A 25,453-nucleotide genomic window follows, 5' to 3' on the forward strand; every position below is an offset into this window, starting at 1 on the left:
CAATTCTGCGAATGTTCAACGGATGGATGGATGGTTGGTCTGTTGGTTGTATGGGATTTCTTCCTCTATAAAATTTATGAAATAAGCTCTTACCCTCCAAACATTTTCTATCGTGCGAGTTACTAAATCTGCACTCAAGGAAGTTGAAAACAATCTCAGGCGATATCATTTTTTACACTAATTAGTGTCTCGGTACGGGAGAAAACGTGCCACTTGGCGATATATACCCATGAGTGACTAAATAGGGACTAAAAAAAGTTTAAAATTCGATTATCAACGTCATTAATAAAAATAAATATATTTTTTTTTTGGCCTGATGTTTTTTTACCAGTTAGAGTGAGCCTTATTTTTATTTCTCTTTCTAATTTATGTCTTTTTCAAATCGAGTTTAAAGTCGAAGATTTTATTTGCAATGATTTTCCCTGACTGGGATTTGAACAGCCAACCTTACGATTGTGAGGCGTATGTTATCCCTCTGTGCTACCGGCCTTTTTTCATTACAGAAGCCTAAGTAAACATACATTCTCTTGTGTGAGGTTTTTTAAGGTAGTATCCAAAACAACAACAAAGAATCTATTTTTAAATTTGTACCAATAACAGTTGATTTTGAGAAACTAATTAGCGAAACATGAATGATAGAATTCCGATAGTAATGTATTTTGTTGTTGTAAATTTTGAAATCTCTACAAACTATCATACAAAAGGACCTAAAAAGTGACTATTCTGGGAGGGAGTGAGAAAGTCACTTCCAAATGTTTGAAGGGTACATACAAACGCATCTATGTGTATATGCACAAGTTCTCTGTAAGCTTATGACCTGAAATTTTATTTTATATCTTTATTTTTTTCTCCTTTAATATCTCTAATGTTTTGCTTTACTTAAGAAAAGCCATGTACAAAAGCAAAAAACTAAAAAAAAAATTCGACTGAAATATAAAAAATTCAAAATGATATTTGCTTGCCAGTTGTTGCCAGTGTGTACTAATAAAAACCATTTGCGCGTACGATACATCATTTATTTGGTACTAATGTAAGCATGTACATTAGGGTGATGCTTTTATTCAAGATTAGATAAAATCTTACATTTAAGGTGTTTCGATTAAAAAACCTCAGACACAAAATGATTTTAAAATTTTTATTCCGGTACACTCATGGTCGACACGGAATAGCTATGAGCACCACACAGGCTGGAACTATGAATTCCGACTTGTATGGTGTCCATCGTTACCACGGGAAGCTTAGCTGAAAGCTACCGGGCGCTACCACAGGTTCCGGATAAGTCAACTCACCATCGCATACAATATACTCTCGAGCGTACTGTGTGAAAGATTAAAACCTATAATCAATGAGATAATTGGGCCTATCAGGGCGACTTTAGACCTGGCAAATCCACCCTGGATCAGATATTCACGCTGCGCCAAAAGAACCGAGAAAGACCAATCAACAGCTACAATCTCTTTTTTGACCACAAAGCCGCTTGCATGCAATGAGACGTGTGAATCACCCTGGTGACACCACGTGGAGATCGGTGGTCATAGTTGACATAAGAGAGGTACCCCATATTAGCCTAGTCTTTGACAAGTTTAAGCCAATCACAACCCATTTTATACCCTCCACCATAGGATGGGGGGTATACTAATTTCGTCATTCCGTTTGTAACACCTCGAAATATGCATCTAAGACCCCATGAAGTATAAATAATCTTGATCATCATGACATTTTAAGGCGATCTAGCCATGTCCGTCTGTCTGTTAAAAACACTCTAACTTTCGAAGGAATAATGCTAGCCGTTTGAAATTTTGCACAAATACTTCTTATTAGTGAAGGTCGGTTGGGATTGTAAATGGGCTAAATCGGTCGATGTTTTGATATAGCTGCCATATAGACCGATCTTGGGTCTTGACTTCTTGAGCATCTAGAGGGCGCAATTCTTATCAGATTGGGCTGAGATTTTGCTCGCGATTTCTTGGTATCACTTCCAACAACTGTGCTTAGTATTGTTCGAATCGGTGCATAACCTGATATAGCTGCCATATAAACCGATCTTGGGTCTTGACTTCTTGAGCCATTAGAGGGCGCAAGTCTTATCCGATTTTGCTGAATTTACCATGAAGTATTTTGTTATGACTTTTAACAACTGTGCCAAATATGGTTTAAATCGGTCCATAGCCTGATATAGCTGCCGTATAAACCGATCATGGATCTTAATTTCTTGAACCACTAGAGGGCGCAATTCTTATCTGATTTGGCTGAAATTTGGTATCAAGTATTTTGTTATGACTTTTAACAACTGTGTCAAATATGGTTTAAATCGGTCTTTAGACTGATATAGCTGCCATGTAAACCGATCTTGGATCTTGACTTCTTGATTTGGCTGAAATTTACCATGAAGTGTTTTGTTATGACTTCCTACAACTGCGCCAAAAAGTCTAAATTGGTCTTTAGCCTGATATAGCTGCCATATAAACCGATCTTGGATCTAGACTTCTTGAACCACTGGTTCTTATCCGATTTGGCTGAAATTTAGCAATAGGTTGTTTGTCATGACTTCCCACAACTGTGTCAAATATGGTTTAAACCGATCTGGGATCTTGATTTCTTGAACCATGCATGACGTATTTTGTTATGACTTTTAATAACTTCGATAAATATAGTTTAAATCGATACATAACCTGATATAGCTTCCATATAAATCGATCTGGGATCTTGACTTCTAAAGCCTCGAGAGGGCGCAATTTTTATCCGATACGTGTCCAATATGGTCTTAATCGATCTACAGCCCGATACCATATAAACCGATCTCTCACATATAATTCTTGAGCCCCTACAAGGCGCAATCCTTATCCGAATGGACTGAAATATTACCCAATGGCTTCTACTATGGTCTTCAACATTCAATTTACTTATGGTCCGAATGGGACTATAACCTGATATATCTCCAATAGCATAAAAATTATTCTCCATTATTTTCTGTTTGCCTAGAGATACCGCGCAAAGAACTCGACAAATGCAATCCATAGTGGAGGGTATATTAGATTCGGCCCAACCGAACTTAGCACGGTCATGCTTGTTTTAATATCCAACAGACCTACCCCATGTCACTCATATCTATTAAACACTTTATTGTACATTCTTGTACCTATTTCGTTTATTTTTTTAATTATACACAAAATCTTACAGTTTTTTTTTTTTTTATTTTTTATTACAGATAACCTATGATTGGTGCACAAGTCCAAAGGGACAACTTTTTGGATTTTCATAATGTAAGTTTAATTATTACACAAAATACCATCATAAGCAGGTAACATAAAAGTATAATTGTCTGTTTTTAATGAAAATGCTTTAATTTTCCTTTAAAAAATATCTCATCTAATTTTTTTTTTGGCTAAGCTGCATAAATTTCACCCAGTCTCCCACTCTCTCGCTCTCACACACTCCTTCTCTTACTCTTGTTCTCTTAACCTTAGTTTAACTGAAATAAAAAACCATACGAGGTAGTTGTTGGTAAAGGTATGTTATGCTGTCATTACAAGAAACAAAAAGGAAATAGCGGTGAACGGGTTTAGAGAAAAGCTGTGTGTGCTTTAAACAGCCTGACTTTGCACACACAAAGTAACAAAAGCAAATTTACCAGACAATATTTGTTGATGTCTTGTTGTTGTTGCTGTTGCTGTTGGGGGCAAAAGAAAATTGTCGATGTTCATGTGGAAAATCGTATTTATTTTCTCCAACTTTAGACAAAACAAGCTGCCAGACAGACGGACACACAAGTAGCACACTTTACTTGCTAGTGTATGGGTTTGTGTGAAGAGCAATGTTTGTTGCCGACGAAAAAACCGATGATTTGCGGATTGCACATTAAACCGCAACAGCACGTTTTTCTTGGTCTTTTTGATGGTTGTATGTGTTTGTGTGTGTCTCTAGTACTTTTCTTTTCTTTGCTTGAACGTCGACATCACAGCAGCAGCAGCAGCAGCATACGCCAACGTAGCTATACGCTCTTCTCTCTTTTATAGTGTAGATGTTTTATTTCTTGGTTTTGACTTATTTTGTTTTCCTGCTTCTATGTTTTTTTTTGTTTGCAAACGCATTCGGCTATCTGTCTGTTTCTGCATGTTGGCCATCGTCTTAGCAGCTTTTTTTTGTTATTTCGGCTTCTTTCCTGTCTTAACTTTTGTTGCTACAACAGCTAAACAACATCATGGCCTTTGTTGCTTTGTCTGGTGAGTCTTTTGCCTGTCGGAGTTTTTGTTGTCTGCAACACGAGGTTGGTTGGCTTTGGTCTACGACAAAATATTGTCGGCTGTTTTTGTTTGTTTATTTTTTTCTTTTGCCGAAGGGGGGCGTATGTACATCAACTGATGATGATGATGACTAGCATTAGCCAACCGAATAAAATCAACAAACATTACCCCACAAAACAATGTGTAGTTTTGGTTGATTTTTTTGGCACATTACAAAAGAGTTGCCATATCTAACTGACGTTTACCAATGAGATAGGGTAGAGCTTATGTCTCCATTAGTAAGGAAAAGAAATCTGAACTAGGGTTTACTTTAAGACAAATGATAAATCATTCTACAAGTGTAAATAAAAAGAATTTTGTAAGTAAAAATTCTGTTGAAAAAGTGGAAGCTGTGAAAATGCAAATTTGCCCATGAACATTCCATTAAGGAACAGGGGCAAACTTCTCACATTTCAATGAGTGATGTCCGATTCCAGTTTAAGCTAAATTAGGTATTTGGGGCTTCCTTTTTATAGCCGAGTCCGAACGGCGTGCCGCAGAGCGACACCTCTTTTGGGGAGAGGTGGCTGTCGTACCCTTTTTATACCCTACATCACCATTGTGGTACAGGGTATTATAAGTTTATGCATTTGTTTGCAACGCTAAGAAGGAGAAGAGCTAGATCCATTGATAAGTACACCGATCGACTCAGAATCACTTTCTGATTCGATTTAGTCATATCCGTCTGTGAGTCCATGTATTCTTGTAATTAAGGTACAGGTCGTATTTGTTGTCTAATCGTCACGAAATTTTGCCCATGTTACTTTTTTGGTTTAGGGACAAATGCTATCGATTTTGGTAAAAATCGGTTTAGATTTATAAATAGCTCCGTTATAAATTTATCGCCCGATTTGCACTTAAATGGCCGAAGTAACTACAATTTTCAACCGATCTGCACAAAATTTGGCATGGATTGTTTTGTTACTGATCTTAACATATCTGCAAGATTTCATCATAATCGGTTCAGATTTGGATATAGCTCCCATATATATGTATCGCGCGATTTCCACTTAAATGGCCGTAGTAACTAAAATTTTCAACCGATGTGCACACAACTTGGCGCATATTTTTTTGTTACTTATCCTAACATATCTGCAAGATTTCATCATAATCGGTTCAGATTTAGATAAAGCTCCCATATATATGTATCGCCCGATTTACACTTAAATGGCCGTAGTATCTAAAATTTCAAACGATCTGCACAAAACTGGGCACTTAAATGGCCGTAGTAACTAAAATTTTCAACCGATTTGCACAAAATTTGAAACCGATTGTTTCGTTTTATACCTGCAAGATTTCTTCAATATCGGTTCAGATTTGGATATGGTTAGGTTGAAAAGAGGTTGCAGATTTTAATCCGCCCCATGACACGATGGACATACACCTAAGCCAGTTATCGGCTTGTTATGCGCTCTAAAAACTATAAAGTAACCTCTAAAAAGAAAATTTTAAGTTAGGAATTCCGTGCTACTTACAAAATCCTTAATTGTTTTCAAGACCACTCTCCTTAGTTGGTTCATGTCTGGTATTGTGTCCCCACCTAAGTGCCGGTATCTGTTATGACATAGGAAATGCTCCAACGTCTGATCCTCTTTCCCGCATGCCCTACGCATGCTATCACTTGCCGCACCGATTTTACATAAGTGAGCTCGTAGTCCTATGTGTCCCGTTACGATACCAATAGCTATACTGACCTCCTTTTTACTTTCTTTCAGTAATAGCCTCGTCCTCTCACGACCCGGATTACCCCATAGGATTTTCGCCGTCCTACCGACCGTTTCGCTGTTCCACAATGTTGCATGCGCATTCCTCGCTGTCGCTCACTCCCTTAACTGGGACTGCGTCGACGCGAAAGGCTTCGGGTTAAACAAGTTTATTGATGGCAGTCCTCTGGCCTTCACCGCCAAATCGTCTGCCCTTTAATTCCCCCTTACTCCGTTATGGCCCGGCACTCAAACAATGCATATTTTTCCATCCTCAGAGAATGCGTTAATCTCCTTCTTACACTAAAAGACCTTACCGTCCTTGTTGTTATTGCCCTTACGGCAATTTTACTGTCGGTAAAGATGTTCACACTTGACGTCCTCGCATTAGCACAACTCCACTTCACGCATTCCGTGATCGCCCGAATCTTCGCCCTCGGAACCGTATTATGGCCAGGCAGTCTAAAACAGATCACAGTCCCTGGGTTTTCAGTATAGACCCCCCACTCTGTCCTCTAGCTTTGATCCATCCGTGTAACATAATCTTCCAGATGGCAATACTAGGGTTCCGTCAATCCAAGACTGTAGCGATGGCAGCAGTGCCTCGCACTCGACTTCAAGGTTCATCTCAGATATCCGATCGGAAACCTCTTCCCTTCCTTCCATGTTTCCTATCGTCGCCTCGATTATACCGCAATAATATGAACTGCTCCCATCCTCAGTTCATTCTTCTATCGCCTTAAGTCTCACGGCTCATCGCTCCGCTTATGCCAAGACAACATGTTCTCTGAACCTGTTGCATGGTCCTTATGATGCACTTTTTCTCCATAGCAGTCCAGCAAACTACTGAGACGTAAGTAAGTATTGGTCTAATCACGCTCGTGTAGAGCCAGTTGACTATCCTCAGATTCAGGCCCCATTTCGAGCCTACGGCCCGTCTACATAGTGCCCAACATCTGTGAGCCTTCTCAGTACGCTCCTGAATATGACACTTCCAATTCAGTTTCCTCTTCAAGATCACACCTAAATATTTGACCTTGTCTGATATCGAAATCGTCCTATTTAGGAAACGTGGTGGGTCAAGTTGGCCCACCTTCGTCTTCCTCGTGAACAGGCATATATCAGTCTTCTCTGGGTTAACATTAAGACCTTTGGGTCTAGCCCAGTCATATGCCATATGCAAGACCCTTTCGGCTATGCTGCATAGCTGGTACGGATCCTTATCCATTAGAAGTATTATAACATCGTCTGCGTAGCAAGCGGGTCTTCAAATCCCTCCTCAGTCAGCAAATTGACGAAAAAATCCCACCCTGTGGCGTGCCTTGTGCCACTTTCTACCTTATATTTATGCCATGGGACACACAATTTATCCACCTGTTCCTTAGCATATGGTTTATCCAGTCTCAAAGGACCGGTTCCACCCCGTACTGGTCTAAGGATTGGATCAGTGTGTCGGTCCGCACACTGTTAAAAGACCCCTCGAGTTCAATGCATACCGCCAGGGTGTACGTTTTGGCATCGAAGGATTCTTCTATTTTATGCACAACCTCGTGCAGGGCAGTCTCCATCGACCTTCCCTTGACATAGGCATGCTGTTTGTATTTGAGCAGTTCGCTGGATGTTCTACTTTTTATCATGGTGTCCTCAATACGTTCCATGGTTTTGAGTAGAAAGGACGTAAGACTTATGGGTCTGTAGGCCTATGGTGTCGCATAACTTCCTTTGCCGGGCTCGGCTATAAACACCACCCTTGCCTCCTGCCAGGCTTTCGGAGTATATGCAAGTCCTAGGCACGCTGTGAAAATTTTGGCCAGACGAGGCGCCAGATAGTCTGCCTCTTTCTGTAGTAATGCCGGAAATATTCCATCAGATCCGGGTGACTTAAATCGTTTGAAGCTCAGGGATTCCTTCATCATAAATTCTGTAATTATAAACCTTCGATCAACGTCATTATTCTAAGATTCCGGTGTCGCCGTGAGTCCCGTCGTATCCTGTGGCAAATGGGTTTTCATCAAAAGCCTCATCATGCCCTCCGTTGTCTCTGCTCTTACTCCCATGTCGTCTTCTAGCGTTTCAGTTTGGACATGGGTTTTTGAGAGAAACCTTTTTTTTTCTTGGCGGCGTCATTAACACTATCGACCTGTTCGCAAAAAAGCTTCCAGGAGGCACGTTTTGCCGCTCTGGTAATCCTATTGTATTCCTTGAGCCGTGTGTAACACACATCCCAATAAACTTCAGATTTGTTTTCGACGTGCTCTGTTCAAAAGTCTGCGGACCTCTTTCCCAATATCGCGAATCTCCCCGGTCATCCAGGGTTTTTATTGGTCTGATTTCCTTTCCCGAAGAGGGCAACTATCTTCGAAGGTCCCCACTAGTGTAGCCGTAATCCTGTTGACATTTTCGTCAATGTCTTCTATGCTTGGACAATCTAAATTATCTTGCCCAAGTCTTTTTCTTAGAAGCCTTCCGAATTTTGTCCAGTTGGTTTTCAACTTATTCCGGGAGTTTATCGGATTCGGCGCTGTCCGCGCTATTCTAAACCTAATGTAGCGATGGTCAGATAGTGTTACATGGAGACCCTTCAATCCTGAACCTCATCGAATAGATAATCCGAACATATCGTCACATATTCAGATATACTTAAGCCAGTAACAGACGCATTTATTAACCGATTTCCATGCCACCTGATGGTACCCCAAAAACACGAAATTGGTATAACATTTTGGGGTCAACTAGCATGGGGGGACGCCCTATCGCAAAACCCACTCGAACGGACATATTTACCGACGGGGACAATATGGGTATCAAATGAAAGGTATTTAGGAGTAGAGTACGAATTTGGCTTAAAAATGTCACCTTAAGTCTCGGAGGGGTTCCCCACCCCCAAAAACACCACCCAACAAGGTACTTTTACCGCTTTGGGCAATATGGGTATCAAATGAAAGATATTTAAAAATGGAATACAAATCTTACATAAAAAGGTATTCCTTGGTGTCTGAGGGGCCTTCACAACCCTCAAAACCACCCAGAAGCACATATTTACCGATTGGGACAATATGGATATCAAATGAAAGGTATTAGAAAGTAGAGTAAAATCCGTAGCAGTGGTTAGCATGTCCGCCTATGATGCTGAACGCCTGGGTTCGAATCCTGGCAGGAACATCAGAAAATTTTTCAGTGGTGGTTATCCCCTCCTAATGCTGGCGACATTTGTGAGGTACTTTGTCACGTAAAAACTTCTCCCCATAGAGGTGTTGCTCTGTGGCACGCCGTTCGGACTCGGCTATAAAAAAGGAGGTCCCTTATCATTGAGCTTAAATTTGAATCGGAGGGCATGCATTTGTTTTTTGAGAAGTTTCTCCCAGTTCCTTAAAGAAATGTTTACAGGCAAATTTCCATTTGCAGATGCTGCTATTATTTCAGGGTCCGCCCCCAAAACTACTTTCAAAGCGGTCATGTTTGCCTACTATGGTAATAAGGGGTTCAAATAACAGGTATTTGATAGTAGAAAACGAATTTGAGGCCAAGTGTTTTTGGGGGTAGTCTCACCCAATAAACTTCCCCTAAACCAATTGCAGCTTAAATAAAATGAATTTTACTTTAGAGCACGGTGCTGATATTTTTTCAGGGCTTAGAGCGTGCGTGGCCGCCCCTCAAATTGTAAATATTTGTGGATTATGGCAAAAAAGGTGTTCAAATCTCATAAACTTCCCCTGAACCACACATATATACCGACTATAGCAATATGTGGCCCAAATGTGGTTTTTGGGAGTAGACTATGAATCTGATATCCACTTTAGGGGCAAAGGGATTGGCTACTCCAATCCTCCACCAAAAGTAAGAGGATAAAGTAAGTCTAACAAATGGGGTGGACCCTCCCCCTACACTTTTTGCAAAAACGCCAGATCTTGGAGATGGGTGAGGCGATTTACGCGAAATTTAGTTTGTTTATTAAAACTCAAAAACAGAAATTTGGTATACTTCTGTAAGGTGAGATGTCTTGGGCGGCCGCCCCAACTCCAAAGCCAGCCAAATGGAAATGCAAACCAATAATGACAATATTAGGCTCAAATGAAAGATATTTGAAACTAGAGCATGAATCTGATACATGGGAGTCCACCTCATCCCCGGAAACACCCTCATACCGAAAGACATTTGGTAGTGGATGATAGGATATGCAAGAAGGACTTTTTTCCTAACCTTGCCAGTATAGGGCTCTGATAAAAAAATAACCCATCCGAAAACATTCACCGAAGTCCATAAAAATTGGTTCAGAATTGGATACTCCCACATTGTACTTATAGGGTAGGTGTAGCGCCTCTAGAGGGCGCAATTTGTGTACGATTTGACTGAAATGTTGCACTTTGTGTTTTGATATCACTTCCAACAACTGTGATAAGTATTGCGCAAATCGGTACATAACCTGATATAGCTGTCTTATATGACTGATCTGGAATCTTGACTTCTTGAGCCTCCAATTTCGGATTAATCTCCGCATCCTCTTTTCAACCTAACCTAAGGCCTGGTCTGGCTTAGTTATTGCATCAATAAACTGAAACTAAAATAAAACAAATTAATTTGCAATATAAGTATAGTTTAGATATAATCGAAACTTTTCCATGATTTTCTAAAAGCCAACGATAATTAAAAATAGATAAAATGCTTGGGAAATTGAATATGCAAAAAACGATATTAAAATAATTTTTAAGCATTCGTCTAAAAGCAAGCGAAAAGTTTAGTTATGATTAGCGGGAAATTTCAATTCGTAATTTTGGGAGTTTTTGCCGTACTAATTTTTCAAATAGCAGCAAAGTCCACATTCAAGTTCACCAACATCAAGTGTCAAGATCATGATGTCAACTTTTCTCGTTCCGAAATTTGTCGTCTAAAAGTTATAGGGCGTGGCATAGTCACCCTAAATGTCAGAGTGGGATTGTACAAAATTCCTGTAACGAATGTTTCGGTGAGCTTTAGACTAATGCCAACCACCCCCCCACCCCTTATTGCCCTCATTGATAATGTCATGCGTTACAGGTCAATGCAGCATTTTACAAAAAGGCCAATGGCTTCAAACCCTTTCTGTACAATTATACAGTGGATTTTTGTGATTTCCTACTCAAGCGTAAGAGATATCCTGTTATAAAGGTCTTGTTTGATATTTTCTTCACAGCATCCAATGTAAATCACAGCTGTCCCTTCGACGTAAGTGAACTTTGAATTTGGTCTAGGTTGATGTTTCCAAAGATTTGTTTGTCTTTTTTTTTTTAAGCATGCCATTATCATCGATAACTTGTTGTTGGATGAAGACAAATTTCGACTTTTCCCAATTCCCGATGGCGAATACATGCTCAAATTAAAAGTGTTCGCCTACAATGATCTGAAGGCCACAGTGGAAATGTATTTCGATCGTAAGAATTCATTTTTAGTGTAATTCATTGAAAAGAAATTCCCAAAATTAGATTTGATTTTGATTTTTTTCAAAGCATTGAAAATCTTGAGTCATCATTTTATTCAATGTGTAGATCTATTTCAATGGAATTGTTGCATATAAGGTGTAATGTAATTGCGAAAAAAAAAACAAGTAAAAGCATGCTATGTTCAGCCGGGCCGAATCTTGGTTACCCTCGACCATGGATGCCCCTAAAATTGTACCCTTATTAATTGAGTTTGTATTTGAATTATTTTGGTCACAAGAAGTCATATTGGGACATGGGGACTAAGAGGGGCCTATTCGGATAAAACTTGGCAATGATATTGTCATCAAAGTCATAAGACAGGGTTTGGGGCAAAATTTCAGCAGCCAAATCAGGTGGACATTTAGGCTTCTAAGGGCCCAAGAAGTCAAATCCGGGTATCGGTTTATATGGGGGCTATATCTGAATATAGACCGATTCGGATTATACTTGGCATGGAAATTGGAAGCCATAACACAAGTCTTTGTTTCAAATTTTAGGCAAATCGGATGAAAATTGAAGCTTCTAAGGGGTCAAGAAGTCAAATCGGGGAGATCGGTTTATATGGGAGCTATATCAGGTTTTAGACCGATTCGGATCATACTTGACATGAAAGTTGGAACCCATAACTCAAGTCTTTGTTCCAAATTTCAGTCAAATTGGATGAAAATTAAGGCTTCTAAAGTCTCAAGAAGCCAATTCCGGGGATCGGTTTATATGGGGGGTATATCTGTTTACTGACCGATTCGGATCATATTTGGCATGGATGTTGGAAGTCATTATTCAAGACTTTGTTTCAAATTTTAGCCAAATCTGATGAAAATTGGGGCTTCTATGGGTTCAAGAAGTCAAATCGGGAGATCGGTTTATATGGGGGCTATATCTGTTTATAGACCCATTCGAATCATACCTGGCATGGATGTTGAAAGTTGTAACACAAGTCTTCATTCCAAATTTTAGCCAAATCGGATAAAAATTGAGGTTTATAAGGAGTCAAGAAGTCAAATCGGGAGATCGGTTTATGTGGTAGCTATATCAGGATATAGACTGATTCGGATCATATTCGGCATGGAAGTTGGAACCCATAACTTAAGCCTTTGTTCCAAATTTCAGCCAAATCGAATGAAAATTCAGTCTTCGAAGGGCTCAAGAAGTCAAATCCGGGGATCGGTTTATATGGGGGCTATATCTATTTATATACCAATTCGGAACGTACTTGGCATGGATGTCGAAAGTCATAATTCAAGTCTTCGTTCCAAATTTCAACCAAATTAGATAAAAATTAAGGCTTCTAAAGTTTCAAGAAGTCAAATCGGGAGATCGGTTTATATGGGGGCTATATCTGTTTATATATCGATTCGTATCATACTTAGCTTATATATTGAAAGTTATATCTCAAGTTTTTGTTCCAAATTTCAGGCAAATCGGATGAAATTTGAGGCTTCTAAGGGGTCAAGAAGTCAAATCGGGGGATCGGTTTATATGGGAGCTATATCGGATAATAGACCGATGTAGACCGTACTTTGCACAATTCTTGGAAGTCATAACAGGACACTTTCTGCGAGATCAGACAAAAATTTTGGTTTCCAGGAGATAATTAAATCAAATCGGGAGATCGGCTTACATGGAGGCTATATCCAAATCTAAACCGATATGGTCCATTTGTAATCCCCAACGACCCACTTCAATAGTTAGTATATCTGCGTGAGTTCTGGTAGACCCCTATTCATTTCTGTGAGGTGCGGTTCTGATCGGACTATATTTGGATATTGCTGCCCTTAGACCGACCACCCGATTTCCCGATATAGAATATTGAGGCCATAAAAGATCCATTTATTACTCGAATACGATGAAATTTGGCATAGTGTGTTCTGGTAGATGCCTACCCATTCCTTTCAACTGTGTAGCTGCCATATATACCGATCTCCCGATATTGTGGTGTAATGAGCCTATAAAAGGAGCATTTTTCATCCTATTTCAATGAAATTTGGCATAGCGAGATCCGGTACTCCTCTAAACCTTTTTGTTGAATATCGTCCAGATCGGACCATATTTGAATATAGCTACTATATAGACCGATCTCCCGATATAGAGTATTGAGCCCATAAAAGGAGCATTTTTCATCCGATTTTGATGAAATTTGAGACAGTAAGTTTTGATAGACCTCTACACCTGATTGTTGAATCAACGGGACGAAAGCCACAAGAGCACCACACGACTAGGAAGTCTATAATGCTGAGCTAAGCAAATACAAGGGCGGGCTGGAAAGGTCTGAGAACAAATCCTGGCCCACTGGGGCCAACTGAAAAAAAATGGGCTAAAACCGTTTCCGAATCTATTTAATTTGGAGCCCTAAGTATTAAAGAAACCATGTTATCGGCCATTTATTTAGAGTTAATGGCCCATTGTGGCCAACTGGGAAATAGTGGGCTGAAACCGTTTACAGGAGATACGGTAAGGACTACGCTCTTTTCGAATCTATTAAATTTTTGGCTCTAAGTATTAAAGAAACCAAGATATTGGCCATTTTTGGCAAAATTTGGTATTTTTTTCCATATGATGTCTAATTTTTCAGAGTAAATGGCCCACTGTGGCCAACTGGGAAATATTGGGCTGAAACGGTTTACAGAAGATATAGTTAGGAATACGCTCTTTTCGAATATATTCAATCTGGAGCCCTAAGTATTAAGAAAGCCAATATATTAACCATTTTTTGCAAAATTTGATAATTTTTTCATATAATGCCCCATTTTTTAAAGTAAATGGCCCTTTGTGGCCAACTGGGAAATAGTGGGCTGAAACGGTTTAGAGGAAATATAGTAAGGACTACGCTCTTTCTGAATCTATTCAATTTGGAGTCCTAAGTATTAAAGAAACCAAGATATTAGACATTTTTGAAAAAAATTGGTAATTTCTCCTTATGATGCCCATTTTTCGAAGTAAATGGCCCACTGTGGCCATCTGGGAAATACTGGGCTGAAACCGTTTACAGGAGATATATTTAGGAATACGCTCTTTCCGAATCTATTCAATTTGGGGTCCTAAGTATTTAAGAACCCAGATATCTGCCATTTTTGGCAAAATTTGGTAATTTTTTTTTCCATTTTTCCATATGATGCCAATTTTTCTGAATAAATGGTCCACTGTGGCCAACTGGGAAATGACTGAAACCGTTTAAAGAAAATATATAAGGGACTACGCTCTTTTCGAATCTATTCATTTTGGAGTCCCAAGTATTAAAGAAACCAAAATATTGGCCTTTTTTGGCAAAATGTGGTAATTTTTCCTTATGATGCCCATTTTTCGGAGTAAATGGCCCACTGTGGCCAACTGGGAAATAGTGCGCTGAAACCGTTTACAGGAAATATAGTAAGTACTACGCTCTTTCCGAATATATTCAATCGTGAGTCCTAAGTATTAAGAAAACCAATATATTGACCATTTTTGGCAAACATTTTTCATTTTTCCATATGGCAAAATTTGGTAATTTTTCCCAGTTTTCATAGTAAATGGCCCATTGTGGTTATAGTGGGCCAAAACCGTTTACAGGAAATATAGTTGGGACTTCGCTCTTTCTGAATCTAGTCAATTTGGAGCCCTAAGTGTTAAAGAAACTAAGATATTTGCCTTTTTTGGCAAAATTTGGTAATTTTTCCTTAGGATGCCCATTTTTCAGAGTAAATTGCCCACTGTGGACAACTGGGATATAGTGGGCTGAACCCGATTACAGGAAATATATTAGGGACTACGCTCTTTTCGAATCTAATCATTTTGGAGCCCCAAGTATTAAAGAAACCAAGATATTGGCATTTTTTTGGTAATTTTTCCTTATGATGCCCATTTTTCAGAGTAAATGGCCCACTGTGGCCAACTGGGAAATAGTGCGCTGAAACGGTTTACAGAAAATATAGTAAAGAGTACGCTCTTTCCGAATCTATTCAATCGTGAGTCCTAAGTATTAAGAAAACCAATATATTGGCTATTTTTGGCAAAATTTGGTCATTTTTCCATACGATGTCCATTTTTCAGAGTAAATGGCCCATTGTGGACAATTGGGAAATAGTGGACTGAAACCGTTTTCAGGAAATGTAAAAGGAACTACGTTCTTTTCGAATCGATTCATTTTGGAGAAGTATTAAAGAAACCAATATATTGACCATTTTTGGCAAATGACCGTTTTTCGGAGTAAATGGCCCACTGTGGCCAACTGGGAAATGGAGGACTATGACCCTTTACATGAAATATAAAAGCGACTACATATTTCTTTTACGACTTGTATTTTAGTTTGATTTGTATTATAATTTCAATCATTCACGAAATATTCTTCTTAATTTTAAATTCCAACAAAATGTCCAATGTTAAGCATCTACCATACTTTTGTTTAAGATAAAAATTTCTCATTACAAAGTAAGAAATCTTTTGCCCTAGGAAGTGTTTGCTCATTTCCTGTATTTATTTTCTTCATTCAAGTAAAAACGAGAAATAATAAAATTATGAATAAGATTTGCATACTCTTTGATCTAATGTCGAAGTAAGAACCCTTAGTTGAGATTTCCATTGCCAGAAATTCACAATGAAAACGACATCTTGCGATAATAGTAAGCCTCCACGGTGGCCTTCAAATCATTGTAAGCAAACACTCTCAGTTTTAGCATGTATTCACCTTCGGGAATTGGTAAATACTGAAATTTGCCTTCATCCAACACCAGGTTATCCACCACAATGGCATGCTGGAAAAGAGAAAGAAGTTCAACTTTGGCGTATTTTTCGTGCTAGACAGCAGTCCAATTTGTAAGACCCTCACTTACTTACATCATAGGGACAGGTGTGATTTATATTGGAGGCAGAAAGGAAAATATCAAATATGACTTTTACCACAGGATATCTTTTACGATTTCGTACAAAGTCACAAAAGTCCACTGTATAGTTGTACAGAAAGGGCTTAAACCCATTGGCCTTTTTGTAAAATCCCATATTGAGCTATTAAGGCAATACGGGTTAATCATGAGTTTATTAAAAAACAATGGGCCACAGATTGGACTGCTTACCGTTACATTTGTCACCGGAGTTTTGTACAATCCAACTCGGACATTGAGGGAGACCAGGCCACGCCCTATCACCTTGAGGCGACAAACTTCGGAGCGAGAAAAGTTGAGATCATGATCTTGACACTTGATGTTGGTGAATTTGAAAATGGACTTTGCCCCCAGTTGAAAAATAGGGAAGGCAAAAAATACCACAATTCCGAATGTGAAACTGCCGCTAATCATAACTAAAGCGTTCGTTGGCTTTCAAAGGAATCTGTCCAACTATATAAACAAATATAACTCTTGGCACTTTCCATTTCTCATGCATGTAAATTAATTTTAATTATCAAATGCTTTCACAAAGATAAAATCTGAGGGTCGGTAATGGCCGTTGTCTATTTTTGAAATATTCCGTACCGGTTGAGATGTGCCAGTTCTAAAATTAAAAGCATGTTAAGTACTGCAGGGTCGAATCTTGTACAACACCCTCCACTATGAATAGCTGATTGCATTTGTCAAGTTCTTTATACGGGTTCTCTTTAAAGGCAGAACCTAAACAAGTATTGAGTTCAGCCGGACCGAAACTTTGGTAGATCGGCCATGAATAGGCAGATCGGTATACATATGGACAGCATGGTAGGATCTTTGTCTCATGATGGAGGCAATCCACATGAGAACTGAGACGGCATTCGGACTTTGCTGACTGTTATTCCACTGCATGTCACATCGCTAAAGAGATCACACTGGCGCTGGCCAACATACCACAGACCGGCCAATTGCTTTGTACGTGGTCAAGAAGGTTTCTTTGTCTGCACTCCAAGTGCTGCCAGCGAGTGACTTGAGGACCTTGTTTCTACTTTTGACTTTATTGCAGATTGCTGTGGCATGAGGGGAGCATGTGTAAAAGCTGTCATATGTGACGCCAAGTATTTTGGGACACTTGATGGTCGGCATCATTTCTCCATCGACCATCACAGTCAGCTCGGTATTCACCTCACGCGTATTTGTAGTGAACAATGTGGCTGGAGATTGGGTGGCAGATATCTACAGATTTCTTGCAGCAGAAATATGAGGCCACCGTAGCACATAGGTATGTCCGCCTATGAGGCTGTTGGCCTGGGTTCGAATCCTGGCGAGACCATCAGAGAAAATTTTCAAAGGTGGTTTTCCCCTCCTAATGCTGGCAACATTTGTGAGGTATTATGCCATGTAAAACTTCTCTCCAAAGAGAGTCCGTTCTGACTCGACTATTAAAAGAGGGCCCCTTATCATTGAGCTTGAATCGCACTGCACTCATTGATATGTGAGAAGTTTGCCCCTGGTCCTTAGTAGAATGTTCATGGGCAAAATTTGCATTTTGCAATATGAGGCAAGTTCGTTGAGGTAGACGGGTCAACCTATCGCATATAACAACAAGGGGTTGGGGGCCTGCTGCCATGATCGTACTATCGTCCGCATATGTTGTGATCTTTAAGCCGTCTGGAGGGGGTGGAATGGAGGATAGGTAGAGGTTAAACAGTGCCGGAGATATCACCCCGCCTTGGGGAACTCCCTGTTTCACTCCACGACGCTTCTGCCTCTTGCTCCTAAATTCCACAAATGACTGGCGACCCGACGTGTTGGCAATTTCCTCAAATATTGGGTTGCCCAAAAAGTAAATGCGGATTTTTCATATAGTCGGCGTTGACAAATTTTTTCACAGCTTGCATTCTTTCTTCTATCAGTTATCAGCTGTTACTTTTAGCTTGCTTTAGAAAAAAGTGTAAAAAAAGTATATTTGATTAAAGTTCATTCTAAGTTTTATTAAAAATGCATTTACTTTCTTTTAAAAAATCCGCAATTACTTTTTGGGCAAAGCCTTCGATAGGTCCAGTGCTACGAGGACCGTCCTATCACATGGCCTGGGCTGATTGAAGCCATGTCACTTGTGTGCTGTGATGGCATACAAAGCAGTTATTGTGCTATGTAGTCTTCGGAATCCATGTTGATGCTCGGCGAATGGAAATTCTCCTACGAGGCTTGGGAGGAGTAATGCCTCAAGCGTCTTGGCTACTGGTGAGAGAAGGGAGATCAGTCGGTACGACTCCCCAAACTCAGGTCCTTTTCAAGCTTCAGCAGCGCCATCACTGCCCATTTTCCAGACATCGGTAACTTTACGAGTGTTCTAAGACAGATTGAGGGCAGTAGTAAGTTACCCAACTCCAGGCTAATCCAGATTCTTCACCATCAAGGTAGAGATTCCGTCAGGGCCCAACGCCTTGGATGATTTGGCGTCACGGAAGACTTCTCGTAACTTCGCCCACGGTAAAATGTGATGGCTGTTCATCGGCTCGGAGACCACGGATACGGCGAATTTTCCAGACATCGGGAAAAGGTGTTCAAAGACAGGTTGAGGACAGTAGTAATGTACTCAACTCCAGGTTAATCCAGATTCTTCAGCATCAATGTAGAGATTCCGTCAGGGCCAAACGCCTTGGATGATTTGGCGCCACGGAAGACTTTTCGTAACTTCGCCCACGGTAAAATGTGATGGCTGTTCATCGGCTCAGAGACCACAGATACGGCGAATTTTCCAGACATCGGGAAAAAGTGTTGAAAGACAGGTGGAGGACAGTAGTAATGAACTCAACTCCAAGTAAATCCAGATTCTTCAGCATCAGTGTAGAGATTCCGTCAGGGCCCAACGCCTTGGATGATTTGGCGCCACGGATGGGATTTGTAACTTCGCCCACGGTAAAATGTGATGGCTGTTCATCGGCTCAGAGACCACGGATACGGCGAATTTTCCAGACATCGGGAAAAGTGTTCAAAGACTGGTTGAGGACAGTAGTAATGAACTCAACTCCAAGTTAATCCAGATTCTTCAGCATCAGTGTAGAGATTCCGTCAGGGCCCAACGCCTTGGATGATTTAGCGCCACCGATGGGATTTGTAACTTGGCCCACGGTAAAATGTGATGGCTGTCCATCGGCATCGGCTCCTTGCCCTGTCACTCTCGGGGTGTGAAAAACCTGGCGCATCTCTTCGGATCAGTCACGATTACTTCGCCTAAAATGTGACTGACGTCCTGTCATCCCGTCCACCGTGGTTCGAGTGCTACTTAACAGTATACCATAGCTTGCCTAAAGCGGTGCCAATGTTACATTGCTCCAAGTGTTCTAGCCACAAATTCTGCTTATGTTCGTTGACAACCCTGTTTGTTAACAGATTCAGCTCTCTGATTTTGGGGTAAGTGGGATCAACGAATTAAATCACGCTCGTCTGCGAGTACCACTGCCTGCACCGGAAAATTGGGCCGCACTTGGAGTATTCGAGCAGCTGCTGCGTTAACGATGTCTCGGAATTTCCTCTCGGCAACTAGCACATCCGAGTACGATTGGTGTACTCTCTGAAGCCAGTCCAATCGGCCTTCTTCTAATTGATAAACGTCCGGCGCTCAGAGGTTATGAAGTTGGGTCGATCGGTCGATGGTGATAATTATGGGGAGGTGGTCTGATCCCAAAGATATGACGGCTTCTTATCATTGAGCTTAAACTTGAAACGCAATGCACTCTTTGATATAAGAGAATGTTCCTTAGCGGAATGTTCATGACATTCATTGAAGTTTAGTCAAAACATTTGTGAATGGAACTAGACTTGGTTCATATGGCCACCGCGGACACGTTTGCATCTGACAATACGTTGGATTAAATTTTTGATGACTCGGCCTCTTATTTCAATCGAAACGTTGGCTATTTCCCGTTGCCTCATTACTCTTCCAACGTCGTCGGCTTGTTGGCATAGACCAATGACTGGATGCAGTCCCAAAAGAAATGATGTCCGTGAACATAAATTTGAATATAACTTAGCCAAGACACAAACCTGACATTTTAACAGAGTTATGTTAAGTGATTAACAGAGCACTGTTAACTAATTTGAATATGGGGACTTCTGATTCTAAAAGCTCTCGGTAAGGGCTAATTCTGGTATTAGTTTGTATCACCTATCTATGACCAGTCCAGCACAGTGGGCCATTATGTTAAATTCAAATATAACTTTTGGGGCGAAATTTCTCTGATCTGAAATTCAGTTTGAGTATGGGGACTTCTGATTCTAATAGCTCTTGGTAGGGGCCAATTCTGGTATTAGTTTGTATCACCTATCTATGACCAGTCCAGCACAGTGGGCCATTGTGCTAAATTCAAATATAACTTTTGGGGCGAATTTTCTCGAGTATGGGGACTTCTGATTCTAATAGCTCTTGGTAGGGGCCAATTCTGGTATTAGTTTGTATCACCTATCTATGGCGAGTTCACTGCATTGCCGTGTTAAAAATGGGTCATATAGGTCTTCAAAAAATATTTTTGGCATAGAGGTTTGAGGGTTTAGTTGTTACTAAGCCTTTTTTGGTTGTAGATAAATTCTTTAGCAAGTGATTTTATGCTGCTAAAAATGATTTTTTTTTATTTAAAATACAACAGAAAATTAGTTAACATTGCTCTGTTAATCACATAACATAGCTCTGTTAAAATTTCAGGTTTGTGTCTTGGCTAAGTTATATTCAAATTTATCTTCACGGACATAAATAAATGGTCTGGAGACGTCAAATCGCACGAACGGATCACAAACTTTTACTCTTCAATAAATCGATTGTAACGTGTGCTGTGTGGCTTGTGGCACCGCCCTGTTGAAACCACATGTCGTCCAGGTCCATATCTTCTAATTCAGGCCAAAAATAATCTGTGAGCAAAGTGCAGTAGTGTTTTCCATTCGCGGTAACTTGACGATTGGTATCGTCGTCAAAGAAGTAGGGCCCAATGACGCCGCCGGCATGCAAACCGCACCAAATAGTTATTTGTTTGTGAACGAAGTGAAGATTCGTAAAGCACATGTGGATTTTTCACCTGACCAATAACGCATACTTTGCTTATTCACGAACCCATTAAGCCAAAACTGAGCTTCATCACTGAAGATGATTTTGCTCTTAAAGCAGAGGTCACCGACTTTAAATTTCGGAAGTGAATTTGTTCGTTCCTGTACTTAACCATGATAAACATTTTGAATAAATTGACAGTGACGGTTCGTTGATTGATGATTTCAAAGTTGTCAAGTCGCTATTGGAAACCCCTTTCATATATATGTCATACATTTCCAAAACCATATACAAAAATCTAACTTAATATACATCTACATTAGTATACACTTTACAAATACAACACCAACATAGTCCCAAATCTTGGTCAACGATCAATCTTTTCGATAAAAATAGATCTCTAATGTAGCTTTTAGATCATTGTAGGCATACACTTTTGCTTTAAATAGATATTCAGCTTCGCTCAAGGGGAAATAGCGAAACATGCCTTCATTCAGCACCAACTCCTCGACTGCAAGGACATCCTAGAGCAGAGTTTGATTTTATTGGACTGATTAATGTCAGATTGCAATGCTCCACTCTAACTTACACTATAGGGACAGGTATGATTCAGATTCGAATTGCGAACGAACATATCGAAGATGATTTTAAATATCGGATACCTTTGGCGATTCGCAAAAAAGGCACAAACATCTGCAGTGCCATTGTATAGAAAAGGCTTGAAACCATTGGATTTTTTGTAAAATGCCAGATTGACCTGCAACATTTCGATGGTAATCACTAAGATATGAATACGAAAAAAAACATATTCAGCTTACCGTAGAATTGGTGACTGGAGACTTGTATAGTCTCACCTTTATATTGAGCGAGACCACATCGCGGCCTACAACCTTAAGGCGACATATTTCAAAACGCGAAAAGCTAACATCGTGCTCCAGGCATTTTATGTTGGTGAATTTAAAACTACTTTTGGCCTGTACCAAACCAAATAGTAAAGCCAAATTTAGGAACAATTGAATGTTCCCAAGCGTTATAACACGAAATCTTGACATCTTTCAAAGGATTATTGAAATAACCTAAGCTTAGCTTTGCACTGAGCAAATCTTTGAGATATTTGCTTAAATTTTATTTCGTACAAATCTGTTTTTAATTGTTTGCATTCAATGCGAAATGAATATGGCTTACATTTGGTTTGGGTGGATAAGCGGGTATTAAGGGGAAATTTTTTGATATTTAACTTGAAATGTTTTTGACTGTGATTTTTGACAAACTCAAAGTAAATGTCACTCAAGTATGGAAAATTATTAAAAAAAATATTGATTTTTAAATACCATAAAAGGCATGGCAATCAATTCATCTACTCTCCAACCTTACATTACCCTTGTTCTAGAACAATTCATATTTTGGCCGACACACAACTTTTTTATATGTATCTTTAATATTGGGTTGCCCAAAAAGTAATTGCGGATTTTTTAAAAGAAAGTAAATGCATTTTTAATAAAACTTAGAATGAACTTTAATCAAATATACTTTTTTGACACTTTTTTTCTAAAGCAAGCTAAAAGCAACAGCTGATAACTGACAGAAGAAAGAATGTAATTACAGAGTCACAAGCTGTGAAAAAATTTGTCAACGCCGACCATATGAATTTTGCAATCAGCCAATTCAACTCAATATTGGAGTTAAAAATGTCATTTCATTTCATATTTTTCATTTAACACTTATTTCATTTTAGATCCAGTTATATCTATTAATCATTTTGTTTCTTTATTTACCTTCATTCCTTTTCATGATCTCAATCCTAATTTAGTATAGAATGACCCATATTCACATATGTTTAAGTACAAAAGAGATCTCTAGACCTCTTTTCATTTACTTTATACGTTTATTGACCTGTTTCTGTGCTCCTTCATTGTTTTCTCATTTAAAGGGTGATTTTTTAGCTATTATCTTTTTGCCAACAATGGTTTAAACAGCTCACGCACGTTTCGTGTTTTGTTTCACTGTCAAACCTCTTCCGTTTGGTCTATAATTTAACCATGAATCGTCTTACGAACAACGCTTGCGTGCTTTGTTTAGAAAGTTCATCGCGTGCTTCTTCCATTCCATTGACGAAGCTCATTTTGGGCTCAATGGATACTTAAATAAGCAGGACAGTCGATTTTGGAGTAAAGATCCATCAGAATCATTGCAAGAGTTACCAATGCATCCAGAAAAAGTCACATTTTGGTGCGGTTTATGGGCTGGTGGCATCATTGGCCCGTACTTCTTCATAGATAATGCGAATCGTAAGGTAACTGTGAATGGTGAGCGCTATCGTGAGATGATATCCAAACTTTTTTGTCCAAAATGCAAGAGTTTGACTTGGTACGTAAAGAAGCACAATAGTTGATTTCGTAGTGAAGATCAGCCAGAAGCATGGCAAGAGCAACCAATGCATCCAGAAAAAGTCACAGTTTGGTGAGGTTTATAGTCTGGTATCATCATTGGACCGCACTTCTTCAAATATGATTCGAATCGTAATGCAACTGTGAATGATGAGCACTATCGTAAGACGATATCCAACTTTTTGGTTGCCCAAAATGCAAGAGCTTGACTTGGATGACATAAGGTTTCAACTAGACGTTGCCTTATGCCACACAGCACGCCTAACAATGGAGTAATTGAGTGGCGAGTTCGATAAACATTTTATTTCACATTCGGGACCAGTCAATTGGCCGCCTAGATCGTGCGATTTAAAGTCCTTAGGCTATTTTCTGTGGGGTTTTGTAAAAGCTCGTGTCTATATAGACAAGCCCGCTTCAATTGAAGCATTGAAAGACATTTATTCGTGGGATACCGCCTATAGCTCTTAAAAACCAAAAAATCGGCAACGCACTTTGGGATAGATTGGACAAAATTAGTAAACAGGTAAAAGCGTGCTAAGTTCGGCCGAGTCGAATCTTGGGTACACACCACCATGAATTCCGCTAAAAATGTACCCTTGTTAACTGAATTTGTATTTGAATTATTTTGGTCTCAAGATGTCATATTGGGATATCGGTACCTAGCGGGTTTATATCACCATATCGACCGATTTGGATAAAACTTGACTCTTATCTAGCCATGAGACCGAGTTGTGGGCCAAATTTCAGCCAAATCAGGTGAAAATTAAGGCTTCTAAGGGCTCAGAAAGTGAAATCCGGTAATCGAGGGCTATATCTGTTTATAGACCGATATGGATCATACTAGGCATGGATGTTGAAAGTCGTAACACAAGTCTTTGTTCCAAATTTCGGCCAAGTTGGAGGAAAATAGGGGCTCAAGAAGTCAAATCCGGGGATCGGTTTATATGGGGGCTATATCTGTTTATAGACCGATTTGGATCATACTAGACATGTATGTTGAAAGTCGTAACACAAATCTTTGTTCCAAATTTTGGCCAATTTGGATGAAAATAGGGGCCTCTAAGGGCTCAAGAAGTCAAATCCGGGTATCGGTTTATAGGGGGGCTATATCTGTTTATAGTCCGATTCGGATCACACTTAGCATAGATATTGAAAGTCGTAACACAAATCTTTGTTCCAAATTTTAACCAAGTCGGATGAAAATTGAGGCTTCTAAGAGTTCAAGAAGTCATAACCGTAAATCGGATTATAGGAGGTTATAACTGTTTATAGACCGTTGCGGATCATACATGGCCTGGATGAAAATTGAGACTTCTATTCGCTTAAAAAATCAAATCGGGGCATTGGCTTAAATGGGAGCCATATCCAAATCTGAATCGATATGGCTCAATTCCAATCCCCAATGACCTACATCAATAAAAAGTATCTGTGGAAAATTTCAAACGGCTAGCTTTATGCATTCGACCGCTATCGTGATTTCTACAGACGGACCGATGGACATGATTAGATAGACTCAGAATGTCAAGATATATCCTTTATGGATCAATTTTTCTAGGTATAACAAACGGAATGACTAGATTAGTATACCCCCATCCTATGGTGGTGGGTATAAAAAAATGCCATTTGAGAACGAATAAAGATAACTCTTTGAAATTTGAAAGTGTTATCGAGATCATGTGCAAGGTCCTAATTGGTCTAGGTGCCTTTTGGCAGGGTCCTTAATTTGAGCACGTCGACATTTGGAAAGA

The 25,453-nt window shown here is 39.6% G+C and overlaps 4 protein-coding genes across 6 annotated transcripts in view; 2 read left to right on the plus strand and 2 right to left on the minus strand.

Annotated features, from left to right (window-relative positions):
• The window catches only part of LOC106086343 (serine-rich adhesin for platelets), a 148,904-nt gene that overhangs the window by 14,277 nt on the left and 109,174 nt on the right, over window positions 1-25,453 (plus strand). For all 3 annotated transcript variants that reach the window (XM_013250983.2, XM_013251006.2, XM_059360846.1), the window contains exon 2: window positions 3,209-3,263. The gene's annotated coding sequence lies outside the window, so the exon portion shown is untranslated. The remainder of the gene's footprint in view (window positions 1-3,208; window positions 3,264-25,453) is intronic.
• On the plus strand, window positions 4,202-11,417 carry LOC106085994 (uncharacterized). The gene is made up of 4 exons (XM_059368388.1): window positions 4,202-4,223; window positions 10,792-10,949; window positions 11,021-11,188; window positions 11,256-11,417. The coding sequence occupies exons 1-4, from the start codon at window positions 4,202-4,204 to the stop codon at window positions 11,415-11,417; spliced, it is 510 nt and encodes a 169-aa protein (XP_059224371.1).
• Window positions 16,008-16,709, minus strand: LOC106086003 (uncharacterized). The gene is made up of 3 exons (XM_013250503.2): window positions 16,488-16,709; window positions 16,252-16,419; window positions 16,008-16,169 (listed from the first exon to the last, which is right to left on the minus strand). The coding sequence occupies exons 1-3, from the start codon at window positions 16,707-16,709 to the stop codon at window positions 16,008-16,010; spliced, it is 552 nt and encodes a 183-aa protein (XP_013105957.2).
• LOC106086371 (uncharacterized) lies at window positions 21,526-22,562 on the minus strand. The gene is made up of 3 exons (XM_013251020.2): window positions 22,137-22,562; window positions 21,908-22,075; window positions 21,526-21,842 (listed from the first exon to the last, which is right to left on the minus strand). The coding sequence occupies exons 1-3, from the start codon at window positions 22,368-22,370 to the stop codon at window positions 21,693-21,695; spliced, it is 552 nt and encodes a 183-aa protein (XP_013106474.1). The 5' UTR covers window positions 22,371-22,562; the 3' UTR covers window positions 21,526-21,692.

This window comes from Stomoxys calcitrans, chromosome 1 (assembly GCF_963082655.1).
Source record: "Stomoxys calcitrans chromosome 1, idStoCalc2.1, whole genome shotgun sequence".
Lineage (NCBI taxonomy): Eukaryota > Metazoa > Arthropoda > Insecta > Diptera > Muscidae > Stomoxys > Stomoxys calcitrans.

What these genes read in the sequence shown, in the direction of transcription:
- LOC106086003 (XM_013250503.2), bottom strand. Translation starts at nt 16,709, where the DNA reads ATGATTAGCGGCAGTTTCACATTCGGAATTGTGGTATTTTTTGCCTTC. An exon ending in CTCCGGTGACAAATGTAACG is followed by an intron (nt 16,420 to 16,487) that starts GTAAGCAGTCCA and finishes TTGCCTTAATAG; the next exon opens with CTCAATATGGGATTTTACAA. An exon ending in ATCACACCTGTCCCTATGAT is followed by an intron (nt 16,170 to 16,251) that starts GTAAGTAAGTGA and finishes TCTCTTTTCCAG; the next exon opens with CATGCCATTGTGGTGGATAA.
- LOC106086371 (XM_013251020.2), bottom strand. Translation starts at nt 22,370, where the DNA reads ATGTCAAGATTTCGTGTTATAACGCTTGGGAACATTCAATTGTTCCTA. An exon ending in CTCCAGTCACCAATTCTACG is followed by an intron (nt 22,076 to 22,136) that starts GTAAGCTGAATA and finishes GAAATGTTGCAG; the next exon opens with GTCAATCTGGCATTTTACAA. An exon ending in ATCATACCTGTCCCTATAGT is followed by an intron (nt 21,843 to 21,907) that starts GTAAGTTAGAGT and finishes ACTCTGCTCTAG; the next exon opens with GATGTCCTTGCAGTCGAGGA.
- LOC106085994 (XM_059368388.1), top strand. Translation starts at nt 4,202, where the DNA reads ATGGCCTTTGTTGCTTTGTCTG. An exon ending in TTCCTGTAACGAATGTTTCG is followed by an intron (nt 10,950 to 11,020) that starts GTGAGCTTTAGA and finishes CATGCGTTACAG; the next exon opens with GTCAATGCAGCATTTTACAA. An exon ending in ATCACAGCTGTCCCTTCGAC is followed by an intron (nt 11,189 to 11,255) that starts GTAAGTGAACTT and finishes TTTTTTTTTAAG; the next exon opens with CATGCCATTATCATCGATAA.